Below are 23,831 nucleotides of genomic sequence, written 5' to 3' on the forward strand. Positions count from 1 at the left end.
TTTCTCGCTTCTCTAATTGGGTGTAGGACAGACATTTCATGGGAAAGACATTAATATGAAATTAACATTTATTTTGAGTCACAACAGCAACCAATGCCTAGTTGTAATTCTTTTGTGTCAGGTCTCTGTGACACACCACTCATGCAGGTACTCTCGATAAAGATGCTAATTTCTCTGCTGTGTACATTAGTGGCTCTTCATGACATTCAGACTAGGTTCTCTGTCCTCTAATTAGTTACTCAAGGATAAACACGGAAAATTATGTTGATTGATACAAACGAAGATTGAAGGAAGTGCCTCTTTCGAGTTACAGAGTGTTTTTGAAGTTGCAGAGGGGCAAAAATGAGCAACACGAAAGGTGTAAGCAGAGACAGGAACATCTGCAGGATTGGGTGTGGGCGTTCAGGTCAGAGGGATTATGGGTGAAAAGGTCCTGCTTTTAATTGCTGCTTTGGAACTGTGGCCTGCCTAGTGGAACACAAAAGACCGGTCAGACACGCTTCAGTGGCTTGGACTTGTGAGTATTTGCCCGACCAGAGGAATGCCTCCCTTTCTCTTCACCTCCCCTACAAACCCCGATCCTGACCCTCATATTCACTGCACTTTCAGCTCTTTTTCTTATTTTAACCTCACCTGGGGGCGACAGGAAGACACATACATACATGTATGATCACTATACATGCAAAGCATGTTGGGAGCTGTTCAGTAACGGCGGTAAAGTAGGTTCTCTCCCTGTGCTTTTTTTTTCCTGTTCACTGCTTTTGCTCAAGTTCAGTCATTAGAGTGATGTAATGACAGTTTCAAAGAGGGAGACCTAAAAGATTTCTTTGATCACGCTCTTGTTCAGTTTCTCCCGATGAAAGTGAATGAGTGGCACCTATGATCAGCTATAGTGGTAGGAACTCACAATTGCATGAGCAGACGCGCCGCACATATTCCGACGATTAACTCATACTGAGAAGAAATGGAAGCATTCCCTCTATCAAACAAATGCAGCAGAGAACTAGGATGATATCTGTGCAAGTAGGACAAAAATGTCTTTGGTTGTTGATGACGGCTACACATGTATTCATGTGGGAGTGATTAGAGGACGAGCTCTTGTTTAATTCTGTTTTGATTGGTAAGGGAGTAATTGCATTGTGTTTTTTTCCCTTCTCTTTTTTTGGAAGCCAGCAATTGCTTACAGATGTTGTTGTCGGGTCAGAATGGATGACAGACTTTGGTTTTTTAGGGGGTTGGGAAAAAAAACAAACAAAGCTCACAGTGTTTGTCTGAAGTTTACCCCTCACCACTTCCCCCTCGCTTTCCCTCCTTGGGGAGTTGGTAAAAAAATCCCCCCCACCTCCCTTCTCTTGTAGTTGCAGCAGCACTCCTCTGTTGGCATTATAGCTTACTTTACTGCCGGCCTGTGTATCCGTGCATGTTTATAGGCTGGAGGACAATTAAATAGTACAGTTGGGTAATTAACCAGTGTTTATTGGAAAGGAAAATGTTAGTCAGACTAAATATTTCCACTAATTATGCATGATTTATGCAGTCTAAGTAAAGGCCCCGTATTGCACCAAAATGAAGCTGTGCTGTACTTTGTTTAAATGAGTGGTTTCGGTGTATCACTGTGTTGTCTCCATAATCAGAGACCTCCATGACCTAGATAGAGTTGAGTTTGTAGACAGCCTCTGAGGTGCTGAACTGAGCAGCATGTCTGCTAGACTGTTGGCTGAACCCCTTCTAAACCCACAGACAGTATTAACTTGAACCACCTTTATTCTTTGAAAGAAAAATTGCCCGGCACCATGATATTCCCAAAAGGGCCTTCAAACAAGCCTTGTTTTTTCAGGATTGTGAATGTTTCTCTCTCTGTGGTATCCCCTTAAGGTTTCTGCTTTCTCTCTGGAAAGACTGCTATAGCAGGATTATCAGTATAACCACAAGCTGCCTTTACTTCTATTCTAAGATATAAAACCTAGTCAGGATGTCCTATGTTTATATAGGTTTGTCTTCTGACAAGAAGTCGAAAGTTTAGTGTGAATCAGTTAAAATAAGGTAAGCGAAATTGTGTTTATTTGGATATTTAACCAAGGTTATTGTAGGAGGAGATCTGACTCCCGACAAGCAGATCAGAGCCCAGCAGGTTTGAGTTAAAATAAATCAGGGTGAGCTGGTGGATTGACCCGTGGTCTGCTTTGGGCATCATGAAAAGGGAGGATTGGATCTGAAGATTTTCTCACAAGGTCCTCAGTGTCGAGGCTTCTTTTGTTAAAATATTTAACTTCAGTCAAGCAACACAAACTTGATTCTGAAACTTAATGCACCAATCGGTTTGCTTAAAAAAACGGATTATTTATTTTCCTTTAACATCATTTTCTTCTCCGATCAGTTATCCCGTCTCCATGAGGTGCTGAGGAATGAGCAATCGCCATGGAAACCCAGTCCCAGGCCAGTTCAGCAGCTGAAAAGAAGAAGAGGGTGGAGACCATTGTGGCGACCAAGGGCTCATCAGCGCGCAATGACATCAGCGAGAAGGCGGTGGCCTCCAGCACCACCTCAAACGGTACGCGTCACCTCTAACTACACACGCAGCCGCCGGGGATAATGTCAATATAATTTTGGTCTTTTGGAATACACCCAGTCTTGGAGAGGCTGGACCATTGATCAGCTTACCAGTGGAGTAATGGGAACATAATGGAGCCAAAAAGCATGAGTGAACGTGATGATTGGGCACATACAAAACACTTCAGAGGTAATGCTCAGGTGTTTCTGAATTACTTTAAGTTGACTCTCAAAAATATAAAAGGACTAGTTTGGCACCTGGACAGCGCAGACTTCCGTATGCTTTTCGAATGGTCCCAATTCCATAGGTACATTTTCCCATTTTGTTGTGTTGCTTTAAGTTTTATCATGGAAACAATGGTTATTTGTATTACTTGCAACACTTATACAACACACTTAAAGCTGTTTCAGAGTTTTTTTCCCATGATTTTTTCCGGTTGTAAACTGAATTTTCTGACTTTTCCGGCTCCAAATGAATAAACATTGTTTATGTATTTGCCTTGTGATTCGGATCTGCTCCCAAATGTAATTGGTGAGAGACAAACAGAGAAAACAAATAAACAGACAAGCTGAAAACATTACCTCCTTAACAGAGTAATGATCTAGACGTGCATGAACCCTTGCACATGTTACTTATGTTTACTTTCCCCCTATTCTTGTGGTGAGTCACATTTAATTCTCGCTGGTAGCAAAACTCTGGCATGTTTACATAGCAATGTCTTCAACACATGCTATTAAAAGCTGTGTGGAGCTTACAGTTCATCAAGGCTGCCTCCATTTAGCCTTTCATTCTTAATTCAGATGCTGGAATGAGGAATATTAGATGCAATATTCTTTTTTGGGTTTGGCTGGAAAACCTCGGAGCATCAAGCTGAAGTCATAACAAAACCAGAGTTGAGATCACCGCGGCTTAAGCTGCAGCTGTGCTCATTAGCAGTGAGAGGATTTGGAGGTTTTTGGGTATGGAGGTTTGGCTCTAAAATCCGGAGCTGGTAAGGGAGTTAACCGCCACCCCCCCTTCAACTATGCTGACGTCAAATGGGATCATCCCAAGTGTGAAGAGGAGACAAACAGTGCAAGAAAGGGTAAATAAGTTGCTGTGACTTGCTCCCCATATGGGAGTTATCACAGGAGGTGGGTAAGTTAATACATCCTTAAGCATCTTGGGAACACTCTCACTCTTACTCATTCCCAGATGGCCAGCACAGTTTTATTAATTAAAGGGACAGCAAGGATAAAAAAAAAAAGTTTGTTGTGGAAAAAGCATGGATGTAATTTGGCTCCGTGATTGTGGATTTTTCTTCGTAATGTGCGGGTAATTACAGCTTTGAACAGCATGAGGTTTGTCTCTTGAGCCACGTCAGAAGAGAAAGTTGCACTCCCTTGAATACAGTAGTCTCATAATTCACTTGACGAAGGGAGGGATGATACTGATCTGCGGAGAAAGGACCCTTTTAGATCCCAATCGCTCTCTTGGAATCAGACGATAGCTTACACATTCTTTGTGTTGTTATAATTACAGCACATTCCCAAGTCGCCCCCAGAACTCATAACCTCTTATCAGGTGTAACCCTACACTCGCTTCAACTTTAACCCCCGTAGCCCCTGCCCCACCGCCTCCATGCAAACAAAAGGTAATTGTGAGCAGCTGTGGAACCCCAGTGACTGGTTCTTAGGAAGACCCGGGCAAAATATTTCCCCAGTCAAGCAGAGGAGCGGCCCCTGATCTCAGCACGTAGGAAACCACGTGGTTCCCCAGTCAACAGCATGCTATAATAAGTTGTGAAAATTTGAAAAAAGTAGGGACGGCAGGTGGAGTACAGACATGGTGGATACTCATTTTCCAAAGCAATCTTAGAAGCACAGCATTAACTGTGATTGGGTTCAGTTTTGATCAGATTTGTAGCTCATGTTCGGTTAGCAAACTGCTGTTTTGTCTGGAAACAGACTACGCTCTAAAACTTTCCCTTTACTTCCACTACAAACTTCTCTTCCTCAACTCTGCCTTCCTCTCTTAACTGTAGTCAGTAAGTTTTGTCTAAGTTGAGCAGGCCCGCAGTAATTATTGAGTCCTGCTAGAGCGTTCCCACATGGTTGGCTAAATGGTGGCTTCATCCTGTGTGCCATTCATCTCTGTGCCCCCTCTTCTTGCACTGACAGCTCAAAAGAGCCGACTGTGCCACAACAATGCTGTGATTGGTGCTCTTTAGGAGGGGTTCGGGGGGCTGCTCTCCCCTCCCACCCTCATCATTCGGCAGGCAGGTGGACCACAAAGTCCCCTGATTCTTTTGTTGGGTCCCTGGCAAAAAAAAAGAAAAGATGTCCATGCTCCCTGGCTGAATAAATCCTGTCGTCATGGGATAATTTGCTAATAAAAAAAGGAGAAAAAACAGGGTGGGGGCTAAAGGATTGGTTAAAGACAGGGAAAAAGTTTAAAGATATGAGTGCTGCTGATTTCAGGAAAGAGAGAGGACGTAACAGGATGAAAAGAGAAAAGTTGGAAACAGAACAACTGAACACAGTTCAGAGATTTGTCAGGGAATGCTGTTTTAATGCAACACAGACTCTGTTAAGCAGGTTATGAAGTGTTGGGACCTTTTAATGGTCATGCTTAAAAGGGCAAGAGCAAGGGTCTTAGAGGCAAACAAGTTAAGCCTTAAAGGGCAACAAATGATAGGCTTTCGTGTAAGTTACTGGAGAAATCCCTAAGCGAACAGACAGCGTGGCCAAAGTGTTTAAAGGAGAAGAAGGAAAAAAAATCCTGATGGGAAGAGAAGGAAGAATGATAAAGAGAGAGAGGAGAGGAGATAGTGGAAGAGAGAGGGGCCACCTTCTTTTTAGGCAGCCATTTAAATGATCAACAGTAAATAGAGGGGAATGTCATCTGACAGAAATAAAGTTCCCGTTAACAGCAGGGATGGAAAGTAATTTACAGATACGCTGTCCCCGCCATCTTTGTGCCTCCCAGATAAGGTTTCATTTCAGAAACGGATAGGAGACATTTTCACTTACGGGCCCCCATTCTGGGACACCTGTGATAACAGCTTGTGGACCCCTAATTGAAAATGGGTTTCAAAATGGATTTTCACTTTTCTTCCTCCCTCCTCACCCCTCTGCATTCCCTCCCTCCCTCATGACTAAACCCCCACCCCCGTCAACACCCCTCTCCATCCCTTTTTTCCTTGGCGTTCCCCTGTCGTTGGCAGAGGGAGGCAATATTAGAAGGACAGGGAGGGAGGAAGGGAGGGAGGCATGGGGGAAATGGAGCATTGGGAGCGGATCATCCCTCAGCCCGTGTCACAGCTATGACAGCCGTGTGATCCGTCTTATTAATGAAATCATTGATCACTTGATGGGACTCATAATCAACTGTTTCTCCACTGTGTCCTGCCTCATCCCCTCCTCCTCCTCCCACCTCCTCATGCTGCCACCTCTGCTTTCCACCTTTTATCCCCGTTTTATCCCCCTTAGAAAAATGTATCTTTACAGTTGATTTTTTTTAAGTGAAGAGAAAGATTAATAAATACAGACAATTAACAAGAATGCACAGAGGGCTGACAATAAAACGGATTTCAAGATTTAAATATTACAAAAAATGCAGGAAATATATCTGCTCACAGTTTTTTAAAAGAAATATTTTACAAGAGTTATTTTAAGGAAAACCCTTTGTTGTTTGTGCATCCTGCTGCTAAAAGGTGATCTCTGTCATCTGTATATGTGCTGTATGTATTTCATGGGGACCAGTGGAGGAAGCAGGGGCCCCTCTGTGTTACCCTACTCTGGGCTCTGCCTGTGGGGGCTAATGAGAGAGGACTGATGGAGGGATAAGGGACCTCATGGGAGCTCTGGCTGGCCCACGGGTCAAACAGCACAATGGAGGAGGCGTTATAGAGCCTGACACACAACCCCTCAGAGGAAAACTGGCTTTTAGTGTCAAAAGACCTCAGTATGGTATATAAATAATACATAAAATACATAAAAACATATTATATAAGCAGAAATAAAAAGTTAAAAACACCTGTTTATCCACAGCATGGCTGTTTTCATGATGGCACATCATAAAGTTTTAGAGAAAAACAAATGGAATATAAAATCTACCTGTGGATTAGGGTTTGTAAAGTCATCACAACCCATGTGCACATTGTGGATGTGCTTTGCCATCACTGTTGAGCCATAGCCATTTCATGGAACTCTGCACTGAAGGCAATTTCCTGCAGCAGCAGGGGGACAGGCTTTGGCAGAGCCACCTCACAGGGGCCTGAGGCGCAGGATTAGCTTAGCCGCTGCTACTCAGGGCGGAGGGGAACCTCAGCTGCCCGGCCCAGTCCTGCCCAGCCTGGCCTTCCTAGTCTGGCACACTTCTGCATGCTCAAATCTGCCTGCTGGAGCTCCACAGCTCCTTCACTGCTGGAAGATGAATATAAGCCACTGCCTCAAGACTTTTGCACGCTGTGAAGATGCCTCCAGAATTTTGCTGTAGTGGAATTGCATCTTTGTTTTTTTTGGTCAGCGATCCTCCTACTTGTTTGCGTCTGGTGGATGTGGCAGGACAAATGGCTTGGACCCTGAACATTAGCCCTTGAAGTAAATTCTAATGTTTAATTTCTAACAAGGAGGTTGTTTTGCAATACGTTTTTTAAATTTGTCTCTTTGTCAGCAGGATTAAGCAAAAACTGCTGGGCCAAATGTTATGAAAGTTGGTGTAAGTATGAAGCACGGGCAGTAAATGAACACTTTTAGTTCACAGCGCATCCAAATATACATGTTACTTTAACCTATGGACTTGGCCTTGGTGAAGGCGCTCTCCAGCTACTCTTTTAGTTACATTTTGGGTCAAGTTTTTGCAAGTCAAAATTGAATCCAGTCTGTAAAGTGCAATAGACTCCTGGGAGTGTATCAAATATGATTGTGTCCCATTCCCAGATTCTGGCAATTATTAAAGAATACATTGGGATCCTTACAGATGGGCCAAACCAATCAAATCTGACCCATGCTAATTGAATTTGCATTAAGTTCCATTCAAACAATCTCAATTTGACATCTCAGTCATAGATCTATAATTCTAATACGTTGTGATAGTTCATGCTGACCATCACAATGGCTCCTTGGGAGAACCTGAGATCATTTTCACTGACACGCTGAGAGCCAGAATGGCCTTGGAGTCAGAGGTCACACGGGTCAGAGAACAGTCTCGGAGCTAACCAGCGGCCTCACAAAGCCTGCCCTGTGTGAGAGGATCGGGGGGTACGCTGAAAAGCCTGGCCCTGCGGCATCCCAGCAGCACTGCGGCCCTGTCGGATCTCACTCCTCTCTGAGAGGGAGGCACAGGGGAGACCAAGGGCCCCATAAACTCATAAACCCATAAAGTGGGGAAACAGTAGTTGATTATTCTACCATTCTGTCCATTTGTCGGTAGGCATCAGTGGCCTCCCTCCTGCCAGGAGGAACAAAGCAGGGGTGTCCTGACCCTGCCAGGAGGATTTATTGTCGTGTGTTCTTTCCGCGTCCTCTCTATTTTGTTCAGCCACTCACGCCTCCTTACCACCGTTGGATTCGCGTTGAATGGAATGGAGAAGCAACTAGTGGGGTTGCCACCAGGGTTGGAGTTTATATAAAAGAAGGACATGTCTTACTATTGAGCTGATCTTTAGCATTCAGTATCTCAACAAAAGATCATTCATGTTACATGCATGTAAACAATCCATATGCTAGCTTCTTTGTGTGATGTAGCTTTAAGACCCAAAAATAATACAATATTATTATATATTATATATTATAGTCTATGTGCATTACGTGTAACAAAATAAGAAAATGTACCATAAAGCCTTTTTGTGTGCCTTCCCCCTCATACATTTCACTCTCAGTTGGCATAGTGGCAGCTGTTCAAATGATAAATCACTATTTCATTTTTAAAGAAGTTATTAAGGTCAACAAAAACGTCCAGTTACGAAAAACATGCAGAATCTGAATATAGCAGAATTTTGAAAATGGCTTGTGTGTGTTTCAGGTCAATTTCCGCTCACTGCTCAAAACTCACTGGATTGAATCAAGACATGCTTTCAGGTTAGAGAGAGCAAAAAGGCCCAATACTCCATAAGCTCTATCCCCTGACCTCCACACCCTCTGGGCCTTGACTCTCACCCTTCTCCCTTCTCCCTGCTCCCCCTCCCCTCCCTTTCCCCACCCCGACTCTCTCCCTCGCAGTGTGAAAGAGGAGCTAGGATCAAAGGCCATAAACCATGGCAGTGATTTCTGGTGATTGATTAGAAGCAGAGGTTGAGAAGCAACGGCTCTTTTCCCTCCATTCTTCCCACCCTCCGGTGCTGCGTACGCATTTCTCCCAGGGCTCTCGTAAATAGGTCCAGCTTTGAGTGTGAAAAGAGTTGCCACGATTGGCAGACACGGCCCAGAAACACTTCCGTGCAGGGGCGGCCAGGCAAGTTTTTCTGCCTCTTCCTCCTGTATGGCAGGAGGGTGTCAGTTGATATGAACCATTTGTAGTCTTGCTTGGATCTGGGGAGGGACAGTGTAATCCCCTCGCCCTGGTCTGTTCACAGAGCTGGAGGAAAGAGCAGAGGAGAGGAGGAGGAATTGATTTTCAGAGAGAGGGCATGCGGAGAATTGAACTCAGATGTGTAGCAGAGACAGGGTTTGAAACAAACATTCTACTTGCGGGGAAACAAATGTCTGTAGCTTAGAGCAGAAGGGCCATGCAATTTGAACTTGAGCAAGTCCTTCTAATGTTAATCAATTGCATAGCTGTCTTTCACCATGCTCTCCCGGCCTCCTCCTGCTCCCCCTGTCCCGAGCGCAACTCAGCCTGGAGGACACTTGACAAGCGAGTGGTCCGGCAAAGGCATTTTAATAGGTCATGTCCATTCAGAGGCATTGAGATTAATACTTGAACTTAATCTCCCACATGCATGCGAGACACAAATACACATGCACCTCTCTCGGCCTCTCTTACCCTGCCTGATCTCACCTGGAGCTGTGAGTCTAATGATGTTCGGAGTGTGGGCCTCGCAGCGACAGCTCCAGTCCCGCGGAGACGTGTCTCATGTCAGACTTTGCGCCAGACAGACTCCAATAAGGAAAGTGGGGCGCTGGTGGGGTGGGGTGTGTGTTCTTCAACGCAGCTGGAGCGAAGCCAAAACTAAAAGTGCAATTCTCTGAAGGTTTTGTTTTTCCTCTGTGGTATTTACAAAGTGATTGAGCACATTTTTGAGTGTCATGGAGTATCTCATTACGCTCTTAAAAGCTTTTTATCCATCGACATGCTTTAAGATATGTACACATGCGTTGCATACTGTGGATACTCAGTAATGTGTGCATGCAGACACATAATCTCTCATCTTCTCTCACTTTCCTCGACTGCACCAAGCTGTACACACACACACACTTGCAGCTGGAGGATGGGCCATCATTATTAACTGTTTGGCGACCTCATGACTTCATCTTCGGTGCTGTCAAAGGCGGCCCACATTATGTCTCCGCACGGCTCAATGGGCTCTTTGTTCTGGCTTGGCTCTGGAGCAGCTCAGCATGGGGCTGCGTAAGTCCGACAGTCCCACTGCGGCTCTGGAGCGGGAGGCAGAGAAGGATGGATAGAGGGAGGTAGTGGATAGAAGAGAGGGAGGGAATGTGCGGGAAAGGGATGAGGGGAGATTGAGGAGATTTCAGAAAGACATGGGAATTGGGAGAATGAGGGATGATATCTGGAAACCAGGAGTGAGTAACAAGAGATTAGTGGGAATAAAGTGCCAATGAGATACAGAAGGTGGGATGAAGTGAGGTAAAGGAAGGGTAATGAAGGATGGAGAGGGAAGGGAATACCTGCTACAGGTGAATGCTAAAGTAGCTTAAACAGTCTTTTACTATGATGATTTTAAACACTGTTTCCTCTCCCATCCTACTGGTTCAATTTAAACACCAGATTATGAAGGCGATGTGTCATCCGAGCCACACAGGCCATCCTCGTGTGGAATGTGGGATTAATGGCAAAGTAATACAGAGATTAGAGAAGGAGGCGAGAGTGAAGCAGGAAAGGAGGATTGGACTGGCAGGAGTGACAGGAGAGGTCATACATGAGGAGAGCTCATTACTGAGGGGGTAAAGCATAAGACCAAAAGAGAAAGGGAAGGGTTGCGAGGAAGCTAAATAGTATGTGGGCATGTGCTCCATGTATGTTCTGCTAAAAGAGCAACTTTTTCAAACTAATTACAAATGTAATGGGCCATTATGTGGCTGCATCCATTTAAAGCTTGGGTAAAATTTGAGAAATAAGCAAGAGAGTGGGCTAGATTTTAATATCATTCAACCAAAAAGATCCCGCCCATTACCAATGGTCAAACAAAACATCTGAAAGTGAAAAAATGGGGTAACATCGCCCCCCCTCCCAAAACAAATCGTGGAGGAAAAAGAACCATGCTTGGCCAATGGATATTTTGATGTTTTGCACAGTCTACCTTTAAAAAAAAAAAACTAGAAATGCCTTTCCAAAGCTAAGAATTAAGGACCCCTCAAATAACTACTCTCTTTATCACGTCGGCTTAGTGAACGAGTCGAGCTTTGGCTTATCTGACCTGTAACATACAATGATTGCTCCAGCCAATAGGCCATAATATTCAAACATACAGCTTTCCCCCTGAATTGTTCTCGTTATTGCACCACAGACCCACTTATCTGATCACATAGAAAACACGGGGCCTTTTCCTTTCCCCTTCTCACCTCCAGCCCCTTCCCAGCAGACAGTGGTTAAGTCTGTTTGGCCAACACAGCAGATCCTCTAATCTGCAGAGCTTTCCCTGCCTGCTGCAGACACTGTAATGAAGGGGTCCAGGTCTCACCTGTATTTAAAGGGGGAGAAGGGTGAATTACACCCTGTTTATTAAGCGGGCCCTCCCATTCATATCACATGCTGGGGGCGGGTGAGGGTCAGCTGTAATGATGATAGGATGTTTGGAAGTCAAATGCTGATTGAAAGGTTCATAAAGAGTTCTTTGTGGGGGGATTTGGCACCTTTTAGCTCTTGTTGAAAAAACTGTGGAAAATGAACTAATGTTATTTTAGATAATTAATGTGTCAAGCTGTAAAGACAGAATGTAGATTTAATTAGCTTTTTTCCCCCCTTTTTTAGCACACGGTGACTTAATGTATGTGCAGAACAGCCCCTCATTGTGGGAGCAGAGTGAATAAGTCAGTTGAGTTGTGTTATTTTTATGGCATTTGGCTTGTAGTTTGGAATTCTGATTGTCATGCTCTCTGGTAAAAAGACCTTATGTCCAAATGTGACGGGTTAGAAACTATAAGCATAACCAGCTGCTGCATCAAAGGCCCATGCATGCTGTTCATTTAACCCAGATCCGTCACACTCATGTGTAGCCCCTGATTCAACCTGTAATGTAGACATTCAGCAGAAGGCATTAGACTGAGACTAATGTAAGGTTATGGATGGAAATTAATTTCCAGCACCTCTCTACTTTTGATATGTCAAAGGTTACTTGCTGTATTAGAATATATCTGGCTGGGGTCAAGTATGAATACAGGTTTCAATGAATGACATCATTACCAGCTATTATAAAATACAGTTTGGTGCCAACACTAAGCTGGCAACCTTTGTCTCGATTCTGGACCACAGTATACCGACATGTAAATTAAGATTGCAATTGGATCGGTGTGAAAATGGCAAAAACTTGAGCGAGGAAAACCATAAAGTCAGCCTGGTTGGGAGTGTGTTGCAGTACATTTAAGGCATAAATACAACACATCAAAGCTATTCGATGCCAAAGGAAATAAGAAGAGTGATACGTCATTGTCCAGGAATTTTTGTAACGTATGACCTTTATGACAATGACCTGGAAATGGACCATTGTGTTGTTCAAACATGGTTATTTTACCGAGCTGCATAGCAGGTGCGAGAATGGATGAGCAGCAGCAGAGCAGGCAGTGAATTAGACAGACAGATCTGAACATCCACAGGCCTAATCACCACAGGAGAGAGAGAGAGCGGTCCACTCTGGACTTAGACGTTCACCAGTCATTGATAAAGTGCTTAGCAGCGGGAAAATTAATGAATCCGGCCCGACTGGGAGAGGGGGGGTTTTGGGTTGAAGGGGAGGGAGAGGAAGGGGAGGAGGAGGGGGCTGGTGTGTGGGGGGGTAATCCTGTTCCAGCTAAATGGCTGATCCCTCTCATTCCTTAGATATCAAATGTCAAGAGTTAAATTAGCCTGCTAGCCTCAGATAGGAGTTAACATGCTTTTAAACAGGGCGGGGCTCTGTGATTCCTGCCCCCTATGGGATGGCGGGCAGGTGCCTTTGAAGTGTCTAATTATCCAGCTCCTGGTAAGTGCAGGCTAACTATCTTAATGGGGGCCTCTATACCTCAATGCAGCGCACAGTTATGCAATCAAACACATGCACCCGAATGTGTGAATGCCCATTTTTACACAAGAAAAAACCTTTGACATATAAGAGTATGTAGGGAGCAAACACACCATGGCCGTAAAGTTTGAACTTTTAAAAGTTAAGTGAAAGAACTTTATAATTCTACACTGCAAGGTGGGAAACATCCACAGTGGCATTTTGGATTGAATTTGATATGCTTGAAATTACTGTATTATTTTTTCTATTTTCGCCAAACTGTTGGCTCTGTGTTTCTTTGCTTTGGCTGGATATCCATTTCTGTTGGCGAGCTGTTCCTAATCTGAGTGCCACAGACTTGGTCCGGATCACTCTGGTGTCAGAAGTGGGATTCCAATGCTGAGGCCCAGTGGAAAGCTGGCCCACTCTGGTCTGGTGGGCATTGTGCCCAGATCCACCCTAAAAGACCCACTATCCCAAATGGACATAGTTCTGCCCTAGTCTGTCCTAACACACAATCATTTTATATTGTTAGAGGGGACCGTATACATAACTTACAGGTTAGGGCTGATCACAGCTCTCTTACGACAATTTGAAGCAATGCTTATACAGTCTGTAAGCCAATCAGAGCATTAAATGGCCTTTTTTTTTGCTTTGAAGCCTTGATCAAATGGATCTCTTGGTGTTTGACTCCTCAAAGAATGCAGGCCAAGGTGCCCTTTGAGTGAAAAACCTTAAAAACCATAACTATCCATGAACAAAAACGCATCAGAGTGCATTTTAGACTCAGGGCTTTCAGCTCCCTCACTGCAATGCTCATTGCTCCCTCACAATGTGGCCCTGATGAAATGGTAGTGGGGTTTCAGGCTGCTCTATGGTGGGCCTGTGCCCCTAATGGGTGAAAAAGGGGTAGCTAGGGGCAGGCGGAGGCTTGGCACGATACAACCCCGCTGTGAGGCTGATTTGAGGTGAGCGCAGAGAAGAAGGAAGGCGCCAAGCAGGCTTTGATTTGCCCCTCCCCAGCCCCGGGGCCTGGAGGCTGGTTGGTGTGAGATGCTGAGCTCTGGGTGCGTCCCAGTGGACCCCTGGCGGCGGAGAGAGTAGGCTGGGACTGCGGGCTGTGGAGCAGGGGGTTGGGACGTGGGCTGCCGAGAGCCAAATTGAGATGTGGGAGTCGTCGAATTTGCCTAGATGAATATTGAAGAGGGCATTTGCGGGCGCTGTGTGGGAAATCAGCAGCTGACAATAGACTGCTAACCAGGAGAGGGAACATCCTGACCTGCCCATGCCTCTCTCTGCAATTCATCTAAACATCAGTCACATGCTGATAGTTAAATAATGTACCACCACGGATTCACTCTGCAGAGACAGAATCAAACATGAGAGCAAAGTTAAAGGGAGAGAACTTTATGTATGATGAAGTTCTCCAGAGTTATGTCAAATAGGTTAACTGGGGATTGCAAACTACCCTGCCCACAGTTACCAGGGTACTGACCTGATTCTGCCTTCTGACATTTGAAAGATTTGTTTGTCAAGAAGTTAATCGAACATCGCTCTTTTTAGGCAGACACAGGAAGCTCCATTAGGACTTGATAACCTTCATATAATGCCAAACTGAACTTTGATGTGGGAAGGTACCCAGCTCCTTGTGGCACTGAGCCTGTCAGCCCAAAAGTTGATCAGAATACCTCACACAATTGCCGTAATCCCCCATGCTCTTGTTGTGTTGGGTTGCTGGAGTTTGAGCATTCTCTCTTTACCCTCGTCTTTCAGCCTGCGCTAATCGTGAATGATTCCCTCTGTCTATAGCGCCAATGCCAGGCCCGGTGAATCAGGTACATAAGCCTAAGCCGCTTGGAGAGGTGCTCTTATTAAACTGTAGCCAGCTGCTGGAATTTTTCTTCCCCCTCTCATTGTTAATTGGGGAGTCTTGAGTCCTTCCCTGGAGTCGATTTGCAAGAGAAAGAAAAAAAGGAGCAAGAGATTATTGCACAGGAGGAGAGGAGCTTTGAAGAAGTGTTTTGTGATTTCACTGTATATCCTTCACTCCTCTCCTCCTTGTTCGCTCTCCATGTGCTCCCCAGCCAAAACCTGTTTGTGCCACTGACAACAGGGCTTTGAGAAGTTCGAAGGTGGAACACAGCATATGTCTGGCTTTGGCTCAGAGGTGCAACAACACCTCCTCTGATGTTTAGGAAAGGCTGCAGCGGGGGAAAGAGTTGCAATGGCTCTTTGTGCGCCCCTGATACTTACATGTGCCAGTTCTAGAGCCTCAGACTTACAGAGTGCAGGCCGGAGGACAGTTCAGATGCTTCAGAGTCAAGGACAGTTGGCATGTGAAGAGACAGCAATCCTTGTTTTTAACCTCAGCCTCTTCAAAATACCTTCAAAAACAACAAGCAACCCGGGTTTTGTTTCACTTCTCATGTCTTTGAATAGACTGGGCACCCTTAACTTAAGCCCCCCTTGCTAGACCCCAACTCTTAGAGGAACTGGCCCCACTCCATATCTCATTATCTCTTTTAAAATTTCATTTTGTCATCGCATCCAGGCTCTCTTTTATTCCGCCATTTTAAAGGCCATGCTTAGGGTTTTCTCTGAAGGTATTCGCACCACAGTTTTACAATAGAGACCCCAGACAAGGGGGAAAAAGGAAAAACCTGGGCTTTAGGATTTAATGAGTGGCTTGCTGGGGGTGAAAAAAGGATAGAAAGCAAGTGAGGGAGAGCAAGGGAGAGTGCATTTGTAGAGGTTTAGAGAGAGAGAGAGAGAGAGAGAGAGAGAGGAGAAAGAGTAGTAAGGGAGGAAGAATGCAGGAATGGAGCACAAGGTACCATAATAGTGGCAGAGAAAGCTCCTGAAATACTAGAGCTGGGGCGTGTGCTCTGATCAGGACGGCAGTGAGCACAATTACCTTCTTTTCAAATCCTTCAGTGACACTGCGGGAGGAAGGAGGACTTTGAAACTTGAAAGGCAGGAGCCTGCTTTCAACCTCAAACGCGAGCAGGAAAGGGCTCTGAAATTTGTTCAGTGCTCCCCATCCACCATTAGCTTGTTTCTTCCTCTCGCCTCCAGGCATTTAAGCGCTTTTTGAAAAGATGTTAAGAAATTCAATCACCATAGAGAGAGAGCGGGATAGTTCTTTTTTCGTTTTTTTTGAGAGGCATGCTTTCCTCTGGTCCACAGAGGGCCGGCCTGCTGCCTTTGTATTGGGCTGAATAGACCTGCAAACTGGTGGTGGACTGGATGCGGCAACCATGGGAAAAGAGAAGAAAATAAAAGAGGAATGAAAAATGAGGGAGGGAAAAAGGGAAAGGATCTTTTGGGCCGATGGTCAGAGTTGGAGAAGTGTTGCATGGGTGAACTTTTCAAAGTTGTGAGTGTTTACCTGTGTCTGGTCTGTCTTCATTAGCCGATTTTTGACAAGCCTGACATGCTGTAAGGATAGAAAAAGTTTCCACCTAGAGGCAGAGAAAGAAACCTTCAGTTTTCTGTTTCCTTCCACCAGTCCAAGGGGTCGATTGACCCTTGTGCTGCTGACTGTTCAACCATTTAAGGTTCTATAAAGTCAAGTAATGAAGCCCTTTAAGGTGGTATATGGTTGGATGATGAACCCCCTCTGTGGGCTTTCCATGGTGACTGGAGGGGGATGGTGGGACTGTGACACTGCTGTGATTGAACTATTAGTTGCTCGACCTCCCTTGTATGAGAGAGACATATCTAAATAGCACTGGGGGTCACTGAATAAGGAGAAGAAAGAAAGGTGGAACAACAGGGAAAACATTTAAATAGAGAATATATAAAATGCGTACAGTAAAGGTGTCTTTAGCAGTTTTTCACAAGTCCGGCAGAAGATGATATGCCAATTTTAGTGCACAGTGGCCTTACTGCTATTTATTTATTCATGAATATTTTACAAAACAATAAATATGTGAGCTAATGAAATGACACACTTCTCACTTCCCTTCAATGCTCAATCATCTAGTTGCAAAAGAGTGGAAGCCTGTGCTACACACAGCTACAGGCACCAACCTTAGCAGCGCTTGCTCCCAGCATACTTTACAATCTCGACTTCTTCCAATCCAAGTCAGGAGATGAACCCAATTCCGAAATCCCTTTATGTTAATATTGCGCTTTGCAAGAGTAGACCTATTAATCCAGCTTTAACCGTATAAGTGCCATTATTCCCTTAATAAGATCACTGGCTGTGCAGTATAGGATTAAATACTTATATCATAACTGACACTGTCATTTCCCGCGGATGAGAGTGGCTTGCCTCTCTGGCTGTCAGTTCCGCGTTAAGAATCCTTGAATCTGCTGCCAGTGCTGCGCTAAGGCAAGGCTAGGCCGAACGCCGGTAATGGATGTGGGAGAGTGAGGGGAATAAAAGAGGGACCTGTGGGTTGCTCCTTATGCTCGCTCTTCTTCGCCTCTCTCAATCTCATTCTCTCTTCCTGCTTCTCTCTCTTAACCTCCCCCTTTCTGATCGCTTCTCTTCTTCTGTGAAGTGGTCCAGCATTATGTCGGCCCTCTTCAGTGTTTAAGGTAGTGCTCTTTAATCTGGGAACCTCCTCTGTTGGTAATTGGCAGTTGGATTCTGTTGGACTACAGTGCATAGTGGGGGAGCCCTAATACAGAACCTCTGGCACAGACACAACAACATTTTGCCAGATTCTTAGTGAGCCCGATGGACCCAGGAAGGAACATTTGATTAAACTGATGACCACCTCCTTCAATTGTGAATTGCATGTAACCGGGGCTAAACATGGAGTCCATTCACAGAAGCAAATGAAAAATGAGTCAGGGCCTAAACAGACCTGACAGTATAAATAAAAAGGTCCTGGGTTGACGGCATTTGGTTAAGCGCCTTGATCTGCAAATGAGACCGCAAAGTAAAGAGCATTCAAGCCATTTTTATCCTTTCATTAATGTGTTCTATGCTCTGCCAGTTTCTGAGTAAGGCTATAATGTACTACAGAAGAGGCTAATACCAGGTCAGGAGGCTAGCTGACCTTTATACATGTCAGTTCATAGGTCAGTCTTAGGGTCAGGGGTCATGCCTTTCTGTTGAAGCTCAGCCCTTGAACTCAAATCCACATTTATCCTGTTTACCCAGCATGCCGGGAAGCTTTCTCCTGAGACCCTACTCCTCCTAATTTTGCCTTTAGAGTTAGACAGATTTAGTTTGAGAACCGACAGAGTGGGGAGAAGGAAAAAACAGGAGAGTAAAGGAGGGTGGGGTTGATAAAACCCATGACGCTGGTTAATGGGCAGCTTGGAATGCAGACAGGAAGCCTGTGTTGCCTCCTCCAAGGGAATCCATTTCTTTATAGAAAGATTAGACAAAGCTGAATTTGAGAACAGAGTTTTTGAAAACTGTAGGTTGGGATTTTTTTCTCCACGGTGTCCATTTGCTTGTACTCCCTTTGACTCTGAACCCCCACATCTGGTAAAACCAGGCAGAATTACACACATTCTCCCCCTGTGCTTTATACGTGAATTGACTTTCTCGTGAGGGGCATGGGAGTTCAGAACGTGAATGTGTTTAAACCAGGGAGGGAGTCAGATTTTCATATTTTTCCAACTTTTAATACCTTTCACTCACAGCTAGTTATTCTCTCCTTTAAAAAAAAAAGATTCTTAATCTTTCTTTCTATTTACCCTTTGCAGAGGACGAGAGTTCAGGCACGCCCTACCACCGTGAGAGACGCAATGCCATCAGCTCCCAGGCACCGAGACCTGACAGGACCATCAGCGAGGAGCCCTCCACCTCCACAGAAGAACGCCCCTCCCTGCTCAAGAAGGAGATGCATGGGTCCTTGCCCCACCTGCCCGACCACGGCCTTCCGTACCGAGGCACTCTGTTCACGATGGACCCCCGCAACGGCTACCTAGACCCACACTACCGTAAGTCCGCTAGTCAGAATACTTGCAAAGTAAAGAAACAACAAAGCTCAAGGACATGTGTGCAGCACCGCAAAGCATCGAGGCCATTCTCTTTACTGTAGGTGAGAGGCAGGACTGCTAGATGCCTGATTTAGTCTGACAGCTTAGCCTCTCTTGAGCTCACTCTTGCCTACACCCACATACACACACATTTGTGAACACATGCACGCACACTTGTCTTGTTTGGTGCCTGGGAAGTTAGTATGGGGAACGGCCAGCGTAGGTTCTTAATTCCCTCATTAGGGGCCTGTCTGAACACAGTACTCTGCTTTCCTTCATCAACACACACTTCAAAGCCCCAAAGCAGCGCCGCGTCAAACCTCACCACCCCCTACTCTGCCTCTTTCTCTCTCTCTGGGACTCAGAGACTATTTGAGAGAAAGGCAGTTAACAGATGGAGAGAAAGAGAGAGAGAGAGACTAATAGAGATGAAGCTTGAGAGATTGAGGTGTAGGAAAAGCTGTGGCTTGAGTAAGATACCAAAGATGGTTTCAAGAAAAGGTGGGATAACAGTAGGAGTTAGATGAAAGTGAAGCTGTGTGGAAAGAGAGAAACAGGAGATAGATGATTGGGGAGTAAGAGGCTGATTAGGAGGTTAATTCAGCGACCACTGTAGCCAGGACTTAGCCTGCAGACAAGGATTTGATGTGATAGCTTGTTTAGTTTGGTTAAATTGGCTCTGAATTGGGGCAGACACAGAGGGACAGAGCAATTTTAATCCAGTGGCAGTAATGAAAATTGCAGTGGACCCCAACCGTATACTGTAACTCCATTTATTCAACCACTTCATTAGCTACTGCTCCCCTCGTGCTTGGTTGCACGAGAGTCACCAAGGTGCCTCTTTAAGGGAAAGGTTACTCAAAACCAGGCAATGGTGCTGTGGACAGGGCCCTCGAGGGCAGAACATTACTGCCCATTACATCCTGACCTAACTCAGCAACACTGCCACTTCTCATTTTATGTATGTGTGTGGGTATGTGTGAAGGAGCTCTGGAGGTTCCAGACCACTGAAGCCGTGGGGTGGAGTGGAGAGAAGGGGGGAGGTGGGGGGGGGGGTCACTCTGAGGCTTGGGGTCATATGGAAAAGTCACAGTCTGAAATGGAGAGTTCAAAAGCAGCAGGAAAAGTCAAAAGGGCCGTAGAGCTTCAAGAGGCTTTCTTTGTGCATTGGGGCTCAAGAGGCTGGAAGACTTGCAATCATACAAGGCGCTAGAGTAGAGCGCAATGATGCTTGCTGGGAAGCTGCAGGCATGATGAACATAGATTTGATCCTACTAAAGCACTGCTTCTTCCACATTTTTATATAAAAGTCTAGTGTCTTTAAAAAAGACTTCAATTTCACTGCAATCATTTGAATAAAATTGTCAAACTGAAATGTCAAATATTTACTAAAAGCAGCTTCTAAAAAATAGGGGAGTTTGCAGCTTTGACATTTTTGATGTAATTGCAATTCACTCTGGCTCTAGAAATTGATCATGGGCATTGGATGAAATAGATTTTCTATCATTTTATTGCTTAAATGATTTTAGGTTAAATAAATGGAAATAATACCCGTCAAAATAATCAATAATGACGTTTCTGTCCTTTTGTCTGTAGATATTTAATAACTTAAGTTATACCCAATTTGCTAACACCAACAAAGGTTGAAAACCCCCCACAGATTTTATGAAAACAGTTTCTAGTATTTTTCATTGATTTAAATTCTCTGATCCTGACTATTCAGGAAGACGTATGATTTGAGATGAGAGCAGTGCTGTGTAAAACACCTCCTCCTGGCCCCAGGTGTTGAGGACATGGGGTGTCCCTAAAGGCGGCGGTCCCATTCTGTCTGATTGAACCCAGTACCAGAGCTCAATCCCCATGAGCTTCAGCGGTCTTCGGGTCAGCACAACCAAAGGGATCCCCTTAAAACCTCCACTTCCCCTCCCTCCCTCAGCTGCTTTGAACCAGGAGCCTGTAGCGTCTGTCGCCACTCCTGCGCCACAAGGTGTAAAAAGTCATTGGCTCCTGTTCTGGTTTCTGGTTCCATACACATGTAAGCACACACACACACACACAGTCGTGACTCCACCAGCGGTAGTCCCTCTGTATGAGGGCTTTGTCACCTCCTAAATTCATCCCAGGTGTGTGCATGTGTGTGTTTGTGATTGAGAGGGGGCCCTAAGCCTTTGTGCTGTGCTTGCATAGTGTGCGACGCCAGGCAGCAGACAGCCAGGTAAATCCGATTACTCTTAGCGCGGGTGTGTGTCAGTGCTTAATGTGCCTAAATGCGACAGCACCTGCAGCCTCCCCACACCTGGTCGCTGGGTCGTTAACGTGCTGGCGAAATCTCTGGGAGGCGTAGGAGTCGAACAACAAGAAGAGAGCAAAGGGGGGTTTATCTTCATGGGCCTGTGCTCGGGTAAATCTTTTCCATTCACCCAGACTTGTGATCTCCCACTCCTCATACGTCTGTGGCCTAAGACTGTGTTTACACACCCACTTCAGTGTAAAAAGGAAGAGGCACTAAGGAAACATTGCCCCTATTGTTAGCATTAGCTAATTGTGGTGATGCCTGAGTCTTAGCCGCTTTTCTTGGGCAAACATTGGATAAGAGTCCACACATCCTTCTTACCACAACACTAATACATGGGGCTTTGCTGTGGGATAAGAAGAAAGGATTGAGATGTGGATTAATGAGGGAGAAGTCGTTTTTTTAAAGATCTTAATTGTATAGAAGTGTGAATGGGATGCGCAGCGTCGACATCTGTTTACATTGTGTGCTGATTAGCCGGTCAGTGGTCTTGCAGCAACAGTGAGCCCACTTGCTGGCAAAGCATCTCTGCTTCCTCCGAGGGGATCTTCTTCTTTAAAGTGTCTCTTTCTTAAACACTTGCCCTTCTTTGCCAGACTAAACACATCCATGGAGGGACTTAAAGCACATCCTTCTCAATAGCCGTCTTGCAAATGTTAAAACTGCAGAGAAACAGCCGAGAATGTTTAGTGAAACAATGGCAACTGGAGGAAAATACGTTTGCCGAGCTTTAAACACAATTCATAAGTTTATTGGCGGGGAAGTGACATAAGTTTTGTAGCACTACTGTATTTGTGATACAGTAGGTCATTAATAGCAGCAGACACACCCTCTTAAATGTGTGTCCAGGCTGCGATGACTGCCTATCATTCCACTAGTCTTTTGGGAGATAAAAAAAATCAAGCGCAGATTTGGCTGCCAGGGCATAATCCCCACACCAAAGCCTTGCTGTCCTTGACTGATCTCAGAAACCATGCCTGCTAAGCTTGAGCCAGTGAAGGTATGGATCTCTTGGCTGAAGGATTCCTTTACATGTATCACAGTAACCCTGCTCTCTGAGCCTGTCCAAAGGTGACTGCTACCTGGATCATACTGGCCCTGTGTTCTGGGAAAGCTAGCAGGAACACTGAGCCATGGCGTAACACCCGTCCTGGGGTTTTATGATGTGGTGGGGGTGGTGGGTGTCCAGTCACAGGGGTTAAACTCTAAACTGCTGCGCTGGGCTGATCTCAGGTCTACTGGGCTGTAACACGCCTGCCGCTGCCCTGGCGTCAGTCTGTCTGCCTCAATATCAAAATGCAGCTGACCACTGAACTGAATGAGCTAGCTGTCACCAATCTGAACGTGATCCGCACAACAATGGCCTCTCTACTCTCCACAGTTAATTACAGTGCTCAGTCTTTCAAGTCATATGGACTGCACGGGACCTTTCCGTATGTCGTGAGAGAGCGGGAGTGGAAAATAGAATAAAAAAAGGGCAATTATAAAGCTTGTGTGTTTGTAGGTGTAAGTTACAACAGAGCAGTCTTCTGAAATTACACTGAAAGAGCAAACTTTCTGGCCTCGTGTTGGTTAAAACATGACAAGTGCTGGCTTGGATATAAGTTCAAACAGCCTCCCCCAGAAGAACTGCGGAGTACAGAGAAGAGCCTAGGGTGAGAAGACACGTGCCTGTTTCAAGGGTAAGTGTTTGTCTTTGTGATTGTTTCGATATTGGCTTTTTGAGCGTGGTGGCATGATGTAGTCCCCCAGCGGTGTGCCGGCACAGAGAAGCCTGGGGCACACTGCAGGCAGTGGAGAGGGATCCCTTCCACCCACCTCCTTTCATCAAGAAAGAACAACATGGGCCCGCACTCTGCTGTGGCCCTTGGTCCAGCGCACCAGGGATAATCAGATGATCCCCTTTTATACAGCTTATTAGAGGCATCTCATGCTGTAAGATAGGCCATATTCTCACATGCATGTGCCCCTTTGTAGCGCATGATGATTCACAGGGGTTAAGCAGAGTTGGAAGTGCTGCGAGAATGCACTTTCATACCATCTTAGGGTCATGTGGTGCTCTTACCACAAAGCTGATCCGTGTGAACAGAATATCTCCGAACAATGACAAGATTAAATGTGAAGGGGCTAAGAAGAATTAAGAAGAATTTCCAGAGAACTTAAGATGTTCAAAGAAGAACACTCAGCATTTCTTGGTATCATCGTCACAACATCTGTCAGTGTGTTTTACTTCCTTTTAAAATGAGTTTGGTTAATCATTCAAGTCACAGAGGCAAGCAGAAACAATAGCACTTCTCTGATGTTGTGGGAATTAAAATGAAGATTTGCAGCATCTTGAACATTCAAAAGGAGAATCAACTTCAGCAAACAATGACATTAAGTTCTAAAAACAAAAAGACAAAATGCTTATGGGGCTCCATGAGCTTTTTCTCTCCTCTTGAAGTTACCCTGTAGTCTCCAGTAGGATAATCACCTCTGTGTGCTCCGGAGGAATCAAAGTTATTTCATGCCTTTTTTTTATTTTCGTTAGCTTCTCATATATCCAAATCTCATCGCTCCTTTCTGTATTTGCATTCCTCTCACATAGTGGCAAAGATAAGCACCCTTATCCCTTCAGCCAACAACCCGTATCTTGCTCTTGTCTCTGGAGGGTCGCAAGTGTACATTGTTCTACACGAAGA

General features: G+C 45.1%; 1 protein-coding gene across 2 annotated transcripts in view; it reads left to right on the forward strand.

The window, feature by feature from the left end:
• Nucleotides 1-23,831, forward strand: part of gli3 (GLI family zinc finger 3) — an 86,823-nt gene that overhangs the window by 13,699 nt on the left and 49,293 nt on the right. For both annotated transcript variants that reach the window (XM_063912176.1, XM_063912177.1), the window contains exons 2-3: nt 2,378-2,551; nt 18,582-18,818. In XM_063912176.1, the coding sequence (XP_063768246.1) occupies nt 2,419-2,551; nt 18,582-18,818 (370 nt within the window). In that variant the 5' untranslated portion in view covers nt 2,378-2,418. The remainder of the gene's footprint in view (nt 1-2,377; nt 2,552-18,581; nt 18,819-23,831) is intronic.

Source organism: Eleginops maclovinus, chromosome 21 (genome assembly GCF_036324505.1).
Source record: "Eleginops maclovinus isolate JMC-PN-2008 ecotype Puerto Natales chromosome 21, JC_Emac_rtc_rv5, whole genome shotgun sequence".
NCBI lineage: Eukaryota > Metazoa > Chordata > Actinopteri > Perciformes > Eleginopidae > Eleginops > Eleginops maclovinus.